Genomic DNA, 12867 nt, shown 5'->3' on the forward strand with positions numbered 1-12867 from the left:
GAATACTGGTAAATTAATGGATTGACTGATGTTAAATTCTGACACCACCTTGGGAAGGAAGGAGGCATTTGTTCATAGCGTCACTCTATTCTTGTGAAAGATCAAGTATGGAGGTTTTGGAGACAAACCCTGAATCTTTAAAATGTTTCTAGCAGAGGTAATAGCTTGTAGAAATACACTTTCCAGATAAAATACTTAAGCTCACATTTAGCTGCTGGTTCAAAGGGGGAATGTATCAGAGCCTGTAGTACCAAACTGAGATCCCATGGAGGGGGGGGGGGGGGGGCTAGGGTCCTTAAATGGCTATCTCAAAAGAAGACAGCCTCGCAAGAAAGTTCTGCATAATTTATGAGAGGCTACTGAAAGAATAGTTGTGTAAAATCTTACCACCACCATAGAGGTAAAGGTATGACAGTTAAGGTGAAAGTAAAATTACCAACTATGGTAGCAGCAGAAATACAATGTCGTATGAAGGTAAGGGACAAGAAATGTAGGAAACAGTAGAAAATACTGGAATTTAGAAGATAATAATTTTCACTTATCTAAAGAAACTCGAGAGCAAGGTCAACCAAGTCTTTCGCAGAAAGTGGCAAACAAGATCTGAGGTAGCTTAGGACTGGTGCATTGTGGGTAGAGGACAAGCTCAAGAGCTTCTTGGCTACCACGAGCTTTAGTAACGGCCAAGTTAGATCAGAGGATCGGATCCGAACCCAACAGTTGAGAACAGAATGAAAATAGACAACTGATTTTCAAATACAACAATCGAGTCCAGGAATAAACAAATTTAATGCGTTCTAGTGCCTCAGCATACAATATACTAGTATATGCCGAGGCGCTATAACACATTAAATTCGTTTACTCCTGGACTGGATTGTTGTATTTGATTATTTTGAGTTTGCAGCTTTTGTGGTCTAATAACATATGATTTTCAGTTTAGAAAAAAACAAAATTCATGCCAAAACTTACAGCTGTATGCCCTTTAACGATAATGTAACCTTCTTTGATAGCAGTAACATCCACTGGAAAGGAGCTGTGGTTTGTTCGAACGATGTCCAAGTACCAAACTTCAGCCTAAACAACAGTTCATAAACAGAAAAAAAGCATGAAACACTCAAATCCATTTTATAACATTCAAGTTAATCAATAAGGTTATATTAACAGTACCTTCTTCAGAGTAAAACAAAAGAACTTGTCTGTTCAAGTCATAAAAGATCGATTGTTACAAAGGAGAGGTCAAACTACTAAACAAGGGGGGAAAAAAAGTGTTTAAGGAACAGATGATCTCTACTGCAGTAGCCATAACTCTTGGGAATTCTGCAGAAGTGCACGTGACAAATGCTTGACATCCACAGCTTTGCACCCTTCTCCCTTTGACCAGGCCGATGCCTATGTCCATGTGATGTCCCTATTTTTGGATATCAAGGTGACATCCATCCCTGCCATCTTCATTTCATTCTTGCTCAAGTAGTATTGGGTAAGTACGCCCCATCTGACTCATGGGCCCATTCCTACCCCAGTGGAAGACCTACCTGCTTCTTGGGATTATGTGCCACAGGAGCAAGGAAGCTCTGTAAATGCAGTATTCCCCAGATGTACAACCAGACTTGAGAAAAAAAGACCTCATAACTCTGACAAATGTGAAGGACAAAGGAGGGAAGAGTTGGTAACTTAACCCAGCCCTAAGAAACCAAAAACACTAAGTTGGAGAGTGGGTGGGAAGAGACTGCAACAATGATCATAATAAAACATCCACTATTATGTTACGTTCCTTACAAAACTGTACCATCCAGCTCTCAGAATGTTCCAGAACACTAACATTTCTTTTTCTTGTTTTATCAGGTACATCTTTCTTATGTTTTGAAGTGTTGTTTATGCCATGATATGGTTATTTATTTTTTTGTTCTTCATAGCATTGTCCTTTCAGGGCTTAGCCTCCCCCTCTCTCTTGGAAGTCTCACTGTTGTGGAACATTCTGAGACAGTTTCAGATTTTATGGGATATACAATTAATGAAGACCAAACAAAGGCTGTATCTGTAAACTAAGTGCCTATACATGCACTGTTTCTGCAATACCATATTTAAGGGGACATGATAAAATGAAATATTAAGGTGTATGAGCTAAAAATGATTCTGTTAACGGCAGATAAGGATACGTATGAAGAGAATAAACAAAAGATAATAAAAAACGTGAAAATGAATGCTCTTGTTTATGGATAGCAAGATACAAGCAGTGAAAGTGTTTTTAGTCCCTTAAGTTTTATACACAGGTCAGGCATATTTTTATCTGCCACAGAAGTAGTTGTGGACAGTAATTAATAAACAGTTGAATGACTTTATCTGGGAGAGAAAGAGGGCAAGGGTCAAGTGGGATGGGTTGATCCTTCCAACAGAAAAAGGTGATTTAGGATTTCCTGATTTGAATGGGTTATTTTAGAGCTGCACTGCTAAGGCTCATGTGCACAACACAAGCAAAAAGCTATAATTCAAAATAGAAAGGGATGATGATGAAGCAGGGGGAAAAAAATCAAGAAAAAAGGAGCGAGTGGAATTGCGGATGAAGATCCTTAAGAAGAGTAACAGCAGCTATACATAATATTATATTCATAAAAAAAGTAAACAAAAAAAAATAAACAAGACAACACTAAATATAATAAAATGCTTTCCTTTATGAATAAATGTTTTGGGTTGTCTTAAGAAGTCTGCAGCTGAAGATTCCTTTTTTCCTCTTACATTTCCATGGAGATCACTTTCTGATGAAGACTTGCCTTTGTCGAAAACATACAGATTGGTTTGGCGTTATTTTGTGATTTTCAATAAAAGATCCTTTTAAGAAGGAATCCTGGTTTCCGACCTCTATTTGGACACTCCTTGCAAGTCTTAATTTTGGTTTTGGTTGTCGTTTGACTTGCTTCCATCCTTTGGTTTGATATTCATAAAGTAGCAGAAAGTAGGTAAGCCAACATAAAAATGGATAAGAGAGAATATGACGACAAGGATGACCGCAATTAGGGGTGCAGAGAATAGGGAAGAGGGGTCAGGAATTTACTGGAGAAAACTGGCAAAGGAACCAAGGTACTGGGAACAAATAACTAGAGAAGGAAAGGTCACTGAATGTGAAGAGGTCAAAAAGAAATTTGGACTGCAAGCTAGAGACTGCTTTCCCTAGCTGGGATTAAGAGCAAGGGAGAGGAAAATCCGAAGTGAAAGACTTGCTCTGGTAGAGTTCTTAGTTAATCTACAATGGAACCTGGCGTTAAAAAGGAATAATTAGAAGGACATAAAAGATACTGTATGAGAACTACAGAAATCAATCAGAGCAGGTCAGAAAAGACTGGGAGGAGGTGCGTGATACATAATTCACAAGGCAACAATGGGAGGACATATGTATGCCTCCAAGATAAGTTAAAAAAAAGTCTAGAAGATTTAGAAATTTTGCTTGGAAGTGTCTGCAAAGGTATTTTTATACTCCAAGCAGACTCCAAATATATTTTTCCTGGCATAGATGGCAAATGGGAAGTGTGATGGAAAAGAAAGAGGTAACAGGCACCATGAGTTATGGGAGTATGATTGAGTTATGGGAGTATGATGAGTTGGCAGACTTTAAAATTCTGCACAGAGTACTCTAAGAAATATTGAGTGAGAAAATGGGTGCAATGAAGGAAATTATTTTTCTGAGCTGGGATACAGGATCTGAACTGCCTAGACATAGTAGGGCCTTAAGTTTAATTCTGGTGGCTGCCAAAAAAGCAATTACTAGAAAATGGAAATCAAAGTCTAAACCAACTGTATTTGAAGTAGTGAAAATTGTAGCACAGATAAAAGTATTGAAATGGGATCTTTAGAAAGAGGCAGGAGCAAATTACATCGAAAATAAAAATTGTGGGAACAATATATGCAGAATAATGTTCTGAAGGAAGAGTGAGGTTTAAGAGAAGGCAGGAAATGATCAATTTATGTACAGCTGAACTAATAACTGCATAAAAGAATCTATACGACATATATAATGTTTTAACTGTGAATATGTTAACATGGTTTGTTTTCTTTTATATAAATGAATGTTTGTGTATGTCTTAAGTGACAATTCAATAAAGGAGTTAAAAATAAGGAGAGTGGATGGGGGCAGAAGCTACAGCAGCAGTGATAATTCACACATCTACTGTTCTGGCAAGTTTACTTACACAGCTGTATTATGGTCACCATACTGATCACTATTGCAGTAGCCTAAGCTACATGCGTTGATTATCCTAACTTACTACACTGGGGGGGGGGGGGGTAAGAGTCAAAGATCCCCTGGAAAATGGTCCTTGCAAAACCTGATCTAGACGCAGAGAAGGAATCAAGATTATAGTGCCTTGTATAAGTATGCACACATGACCAAGTTGCACCTTCTAGAATACTCCTACAATCCAATCCTTTCTAAAATCCACAGATGAAGCCAAGGCCCTGGTACAGTGGATCTTGACCTTGCCTACAAAATTTTTTTTGTGGTAAGTATAAAAAAGGTAATAATCCTTAGACAATCATTTAGAAAGAGTCTGTACTGACACATTTTGTACAGACTTACCATAACCATAGATGTTCTTCTATTCCATGTGGCAGTCTTCTAAACTCTTGGGTTTTCCTCTCTTGCTACCCGAATGTCCGGCCAGTATACAAAAGCTTCTAGTCACTGCAAGATGTGTGGGACACGTCTGACATTGGCTAAGGGAACGTGGGTCATAAAAGTGACGCCTGCAAGCATCAGCCCTCAAAACGGAGTGCCCCAGTCAGACCCCTGTCCCAGGAAAACTGTCCAAGTCCAGTGCCATCCAAGAAGGGACCATTTAAGGGAAAAAGAGGGGAAGGAGGGAAGAAACACTGCAACATGGACGAGAAGGATGTTTATGGTTATGATAAGATTTTACACAACTATTCTATGTCCTTCTATTCTCATGTTGCAGTATTCCAAACTCTTTGGTGAGTGACAAAGCTCACTGGAAAGAAGAGGGTGGTGGTTTGGAACTATTCTCTATAAATCCATGGAGGATTACCCTGGCAAATCCAGCCCTGGATTTAGAAATTTGGTCCAATTTGTAATGCTTGGTAAAGATGTGGACAGCTGTCCATGTAGCTGCCTCTAATATGGTAGTAGTGTCCAATCCCTTCAAGAAAGCTCCAGATGAAGCCATAGCCCTAGTTGAGTGTGCTTCAACTTTGGACCCCAAAGATTTCCCATGGTGTGAACAGCAGAAAGAAATTGCTCCGGAAACCCAGGCTGAAATTGTATGTTTTGTCACTGCTTTCCCCAGGGCTCTGGGGTGAAAGGAGACAAACAACTGGTCAGATTTCCTGACAGATTTGGTCTCGTCTAGGTAAAACTTAAGCTGTCTGTGCACATCAAGGGAATGTAAGACTATCTTACTGTCACTCTGAGGATGGGCAAAAAAAGTTAGGAAGGTGAATAGCTTGGTTTAAGGATAGCTCCTTGACCACGCTGGGCAAGAAGGAAGGGTTGGTCTTAAGGGTTACCCTGTCTTTGTGGAAGATGAGGAAAGGAGGAATGGCCATGAGAGCCTGTAACTCAGACACTCTTCTAGCTGGTGTCAAGGCCACTAGGAGTACTGTTTTCCAAGTGCAGTACTTCAGAGAAGCCTTAGAAGCTGGTTCAAAGGGGGCCATCGTGAGCTTCTCCAAAACATAATTCAGGTTCCAGGGGGGCAGGATAGGTTTCCTGGGGGGTCTGAGATGCAGCACTCCTTTTAGGAATAACTTTGCAGGCAACATGGAAGCCAAAGGAGGATCCAGAGGCAGACACGCTGAAATAGCAGCAAGGTGGGTTTTAATAGAGAAGTATGCCAACCCTATCTGCAAGAGTTCACACAGGTATGACAGTACCAAAGGGACATCACCCTGGAAAGGGTCCAACTGTTTTTGTAGACACCATATAGAGAATTGTTTCCATTTAGATATATGAGATCTCCTAGTATTAGGTTTTCTGGCCTCCTGCAGGACTGTGAGCACATCCTCATTGTAAAGGTGTCTGTAAGGGATCAGAATTGTATCACCACAGGGTGAGATTCAGAGATTGTAAGTGCATATGGATTAGAGATCTATTATCCTGTGTAAGAGGCAACTTGTGGTGATTGCCCCTGGCCAAATGTAGAAGGAGGGGGAACCAGTGCTGTCTTTGCCAAAAGGGAGTCACCAACAAGATTTTTGGTTTGTCTTGCTGAATTTTCAGTAAGACTTTCTGAAGAAGTGAGAAGGAGGGAAATGCATGCAGAAACATACTCTACTAAGAGACTGAGAACTGGGTGGCCTTATGCAAAAAGATGGAAGTTGTCTGTTCATAGGGGAGGCAAACACATCTATCTGAGCTGTACCCCATTTGTGGACTATGTCCAAGAACACATCCCTGTGGAGCATCCATTCATGGGACTGTGATACAGACCTGCTTAAGGTGTCTGCCTAAGTATTCTGTTCTGAAGGGATATACACTGCCTGTAGCATGACTCCCTGTTTTGGGGCAAACTCCCACACTTGGAGACCTAGTCTGCATAGCAAGTAGGATTTTGTTCCCAAATGCTTGTTCACATACCACAGAAATGTATTGTTGTCTGTGAACAAGTTTAGTGGGCCTTGTTTCAGAGTGTTAGAATGCCTTTAGGACCAAATGAATGCTCTCATCTCTCTGATAATGACATGCTCTTGTTTGATGGAGTCCAGCCAAGTGCACTAGAATCTTAGGGAACCCATGGCTGCTTCCAACTCCAGATCCAAGGCATACGTGTATATCTCCTGTACTGGCAAGGCCACCTGTAAGGGTAGATCTGGGTTGCAGTTCACTTGAGTTAACCACCAGTAAATCTCTTTCTTGAAGCAAGGCAAGAAGTGGATTTTGTATTCTAGAGGATGAGAGCATTGCGTCCATACAGACCTTAAGTACCACTGTAGCTTTTTCATGTGGAGCCTCGCCAATGGCGAAGTACAGTTGTGTACACTTACCATAAATGTAGATGTTCAAGTGTATTCACTGTTGCAGTCATCACATTTGGGTTATCCCTGCCAGGTTAGCCCTAGACTGGCCCGAATACCAGAGACTTAGTATTTCTGTGTCAACTGCTGTCGCTTGAGGACTGACATCAGGTCGTCAGTGGTATAAAGTAAGGCAGCCGACGTCATTACGTCAATTGCTGTCGCTTGAGGACTGACATCAGGTCGTCAGTGGTATAAAGTAAGGCAGCCGACATCATTACATCGGTTTTTCTTGCCCTAACCTATCAGGAGTCCAGCAAAGTAAGAGGTTATGTTCTGGTGAAAGAACACCACCAGTGGAAAATAAATACCAATATGTCCCTTGTAAGGAAAGGAGAACAACAAGGAAGAATGGTAACAAAAGGAGAAAGAGAACAAAGGGGGATGGAGGGAGGGAAACCAGAACTGCAACAGTGAATACACTCGAACATCTACATTTATGGTAAGTGTACACAACTGTACTATGTTCTTCGTGTTTCACTGTTGCAGTCATCACATTTTGGTAGATTCCCAAAGCTAAGGAAATGGGGGGAGGCAGTGAAGGAAGCTAGGGCCTGGCTAGGATGCCTTGCAAGACTGCAGAGGCAAACCCTGCCCTGGATTTGGAAAACAGAGGCAGGTGATAATGCTTGGTGGAAGTGTGAACACATGTCCAGGTGGCAGCCTCCAGGATGACCCTGGTGGGGACTCTTCTTAGGAAAGCTGCATAGGTGGAAGCTGCTCTGGTGGAGTGTGTCCTGACCCCCTTGGGGGGAGGCTTACCATGCTGTTTGTAGCAGAAATGGATGCAGTGTGCTATCCATTTGGAAATGGTTTGCTTGGAGATGGCTTTGCCTTCTGCCCCTTTAGCAAAGCTAACCAACAATTGATCAGACTTTCTGAAGGATTTAGTCTTGTCCAGACAGTATCTGAGCTGTCTGTGCACATCTAGAGAGTGAAGAATCCTTTCCCTCTTGTTCTGGGGATTAGGAAAGAAGGTGGGCAAAGGAATGGATTAGTTGAGAGCCACACTGGACACCTCCTTGGGCATGAAGGATGGTTTAGTTCTGCGGGATACCTGGTCTGCATGGAAGATAATGAAGGGTTCCACAGTCATGAGTGCTTGCAGCTCAGAGACTCTTCTGGCTGAAGTGATGGCCAGAAGGAAGGCCATCTTCCAGGAGAGAAATTTTAGCTCTGCAGAAGAAGCTGTTTTGAAAGGAGGTAGGGTGAGCTTTTCCAAGACAAAGTTAAGGTCCCAAGCTGGTATTGGTGCTCTTCTGGGGGGAATCAATTTGCTCTAGCCCCTCTGAGGAACTGCTTGACCAAATGGTGTGAGAAAAGTGGCTGCTCAGTGGGAAAGTGAGCAGAAACAGCCAAGGCATGAATTTTAATAGTGGAGAAAGAGACCCCCCTGTGTAGTAGGTCAGCTAAGTAATTCAGGATGAAAGGGATGGAGGGCTGTGCCGTATTGGCCCCCTTAGTCTGGAACCAGGTGCAGAACCTTTTCCATTTATGTGCATAAGACTTTCTGGTGCTAGAGCATCTGGCCTCACGGACAACATCCAGAACCGGTTTACTGAGGAAGGCAGATTGGTTCAGGCTTAGGGAATAAGCCAAGCTGCCAAACTGAGTGTTTGCAACTAGGGATGCATGAATCCCCCTTCCTCTGGGTTAGGAGGTTTGTGATCTAAGGAAGATGCCATGGAGGCACAGCATAGGGTACCAGTGCTTTCGGGGCCAGTTTGGAGTTATAAGAATGGTCCATGGTTTTTCCTCCCTTATTTTGAGCAGTACAGTAGGCTGTCAGGAAAACTTGTTTTTCTCATGTAAGGTATGCCACCTGGGATGCTGTGTCCAGACTTGCTCCCAGGAAGACTATCCTTTGGGTGGGCACCTGCTTTGATTTCTTTTCGTTGGCTGTGTACCCTAGGGAGGTTAGTAGGTTCTTTACAAAGGCCAGGTGCTTGAGCAGCATTTCCTGGCTGTCTGCCTGAATAAGGCAGTCGTGTAAGTAGGGGTAAATCTGACCATTTCTTTGCCTACAAAAGGCAATGAGCAGAGCCAGGCATTTTGTGAAAACTCTGGGAGTGGTAGATAAGCCAAAGGGAAGTGTAGAGAACTGAAAGTGTTGAGATCCTGCCCTGAAGCGGAGATATTCTGCATGATTCCCCGATAGGAATGTGGAGGTAGGCCTCTTTTAGATCCAGGGAGGCTAGCCAGGCGTCCTTGGAGAGCCTGGGTAGCAACTGCTGGAGGATGAGCATTTTGAATTTTGGGATCACCAGGAAGGTCTTTAGAATGGATACAGCCAGGACGGGGCGCCAGGTGCCCTCTTTTCTGGGCACCAGGAAAAGTCTGAATAGAAGCCTTGGCCTATCTGCTCTGCAGAAACGTGCTCTACTGCTCTCAAAGAGAGTAGGGAAAGGATTTGCTTTTGAGCCTCTGCCCACTGATTTGGTGGTAAGTCTGGGAACCCTTTTGGGGTTGGAAGGGTGTGGAAGGAGAATTTGTTTCCCTGAGACACAATGTTTAGAACCCACTGGTCCGTGGCAATGGTGGCCCAGGTGCTTGAGTGAAAGGAGTTTTCCACCTGGGGTAAATGAAGGTGGGCAGAGGGGAGTAGGTGAGTCATTGTGAGTGCTTACCATAAGGGGGTGGCTAAGAACTTCCTGGTTTTGAAGTGGAGGTAGTCCACTGCTTATATCTCTGCATTCCCTGGGGCTGCTGTCTGGGGGGTCTGCTTCCATGGGGCCCAGGCTGGGCCTGTTTACTCGGAAATGCAGGAAAGGACCAGTGCTTGCAGGGACAATGCCTGCTGAACCTAGCGGGCTGGACCTGTAAGAAATCTTTAACCATTTGCATAGATTTAGCTTTTTCTTCCATCTTTTTTAAGACCTCTTCTGCTTTAGTGCCAAATAAGTTATCTTTGTGCAAGGGGGCATCCAACAATTTAGATCTGACATGGTCTGGCAGGGGTTGTTCCTTAAGCCATGCATGTCTTCTAATGACAGATCCAGTGACTGCTGCCCTGCAGGAAACTTCTTTTTTTTTCCTCAAATATTTTTTTATTTTCAATTAAAATAACATTTACATAATATTTTTAAATATTTTAAACTATATATAATATTTACAATAGCCTGACTTTCAATTATATACACTGTATGTTATTAAATATAGAATTAACAGATCAGTTATCACAGATACAATATTGATTACTGCAGAGTGTCCAACAAAGATACAACTTTCTTCCAAGGATTATTTACCAATGGACTGGGATAGATTTGTAGTTCTTTGATTTTTACTTCCATCGATGCAGTTGTCTTCAAGTAAAGTGTAGAATTTTTCCAAGGTCGGGGGTGTATTTGAATTCCACCTTCTGGTTACACATTTCCTAGATATAGCAAGTATTGCCCATAACAAATACATATTTGTCTTATTCAGGTAGGGACCTTCATTTACATATAGTATAATCAATACTTAGTTAAGGTAAAGGATTCATTAAATAAAGCTTGTAAAAAATTATTGATTACATTCCAATATGATTTAATTTTATTACATTCATAAAAAATATGAATCCAGTCTGCTTTATTTGACTTTTCACACCTCTAGCAAAAAACATTTGTAGTAGTACTGATCTTTTAATTCTATCTGGTGTTAAAAAGGCTCTATGTAAGTATTTCCAGTTAAATATTTTCCAGTACTGTGTGTTAGAGGTGTAATTAACTGATAGTAAGATGTTAGTTTTAATTTCTTCTGTTATTGCAATGACTGACCTTTTGTTAAGAACTGCCAGTATGATGGTTTGGGAATTGTTTTACATGTTATTAACTCTTTATATAGATTTGAAATGGAATTTTTCTTTTCACAACTATTACATATAAATTCATACAGAAAACTTATTAGATTTGGAATATGTTTAAATGAGGAATTATTAATTAATCTGCATAAATCTTGAGTGTATATTAGAATGTTTTGTAAGGTTAACCAGTCCTGTGTTGGAATATTGTAAGCTGTTTTTGTCATATGTATATCTAAAACATTTAATTTATTTACACATTGAAACCAGCATAAGAATCCATTTTGTTCCCAGGAGGTTATTGTTTCCCTATATATTTTGCGAGGAAAGTTCTTAGTAATGGTAAATGGGATTAAAAGGTCAAACCAAATTTTTAGATCTATGTTTGCATTGATAAGTTTCCTAAAGGAATTGATGTAATGATTAATCAGTGTTGTTTTAGAAGGTTTTGTTATATTATATTGTATACTTATGTATAGTATGTACCACGGTTTGTTTGACTTGTTACTATTAAAATTTTTTTAACAGATTAAATTCATTTGTTAATATAGCCGTTGTTAATTCTTTTAACAGATTAAATTCATTTGTTAATATAGCCGTTGTTCATTTTTTTAACAGATTAAATTCATTTGTTAATATAGCCGTTGTTAATTCTTTTAACAGATTAAATTCATTTAATATAGCCGTTGTTAATTCTTTCCAGCTGGCAAAATAATTTGGGTTTATCCAGTCTATTGTGGTTTTAAGCACAGATGCTTTTATATATGTTTCTATTTCTGGGAAGTTCAAGCCTCCTTGTTTCCAGGGTCTAATGTGATGAGTTAGAGTAACTCTATTATTTTTGGGATACCATAAAAACTTTATTAAACATGAGTTTATTTCTTTAAGAATGCATCTTTCAGGAATTAACTGTATTGCTAATGCTACATATAGTATTTTTGGCAATAAGATCATTTTTATTAATTGCAATGTGTCTTCAAAAGTTAATATAATTTTGTTCCACTTTCTATATATATTTTTATTGTTTCAATAATGTTTTTATAATTTATTAATATTGTTCGTTTATATTTTTGCATAACACTATTCCTAAATAATTTAGCGTAAATTCTTGTTTTCCTATGATGGATTTATCTGTAACTTGTAGTTCTTTTTTTCTTATTTAAAAATAGAAATTTTGATTTATTAAAGTGTAGACCTGAAATCTTATAACATTTCTCCATTACTTCTTCTAGCTCTCCTAATGACTCTCTGGAATTTGATAGGGTTAATAAAATATCATCAGTAAAAAGCATAATTTTAGATATGCACTAGTCATAGACTTCTATTCCTTTTATTCTTGGATTATTACGTATTATTTCTGCAAGTATTTATATAGCCGAATAAAATAAAATAGGAGAAAGGGAGCATCCTTGTTTAGTACCTTTCATTACATGGATAGATTCTGAGGTGAAAGACAACACAACATTGGTAATCACTCAGTCTCCTTCAGAGTCCTTTTAGTCAAATTATTTTAGTAATAATCTATTTGTTGTTGGCTTTAGTGTATGCTCCTCTGTTGCATTTAATTTATCCAAAATGACATATCTGACATATTTGGGATCTCGTAAGGGTAACTAAATACTGGTTATTTTCTAAGTCAACTTAATAATTGTTTACACTACTAACATTCCATTCTGATATATAAAATACTATAGAACAATAATAAAATAATATAGAATTTCATATCTCTTTTAATGTAGGCTAAGTTATTTATATATATGTTTTTTAGTAATAAGATGAAGGGAGGAGAAAATTCAAATAATGCTACAGTTTTAAATAGATATTCCCAGTTGAGGGAATCAAAGTCTTTTTCTATGTCTAATCCGATTACAAGTGTTTCTCTATCTTCTTTATTCACATAATCTATAAGATTAAGTATCCTCTTAATATTATCATGTGTGTGCCTGTTATATAAAAACCCAGTTTGATCATTATTAATTGTCTTTGAAAGTGGGATTTTCATTCTGTTAGCTAGGATTGACATGAATATTTTGTAATCATTATTCAGTAATGACATAGGTCTGTATGAGGTGCAA

The 12867-nt window shown here is 39.4% G+C and overlaps 1 protein-coding gene across 1 annotated transcript in view; it reads right to left on the reverse strand.

Moving 5' to 3' along the window:
- The window catches only part of EDC4 (enhancer of mRNA decapping 4), a 2017057-nt gene that overhangs the window by 1545442 nt on the left and 458748 nt on the right, over positions 1-12867 (reverse strand). Inside the window, exon 7 of the mRNA XM_044082055.1 lies at positions 967-1071. Within this exon, the coding sequence (XP_043937990.1) occupies positions 967-1071 (105 nt within the window). The remainder of the gene's footprint in view (positions 1-966; positions 1072-12867) is intronic.

Source organism: Protopterus annectens, chromosome 8.part1 (genome assembly GCF_019279795.1).
Source record: "Protopterus annectens isolate FY-2018-M chromosome 8.part1, PAN1.0, whole genome shotgun sequence".
Classification (NCBI taxonomy): Eukaryota; Metazoa; Chordata; order Ceratodontiformes; family Protopteridae; genus Protopterus; species Protopterus annectens.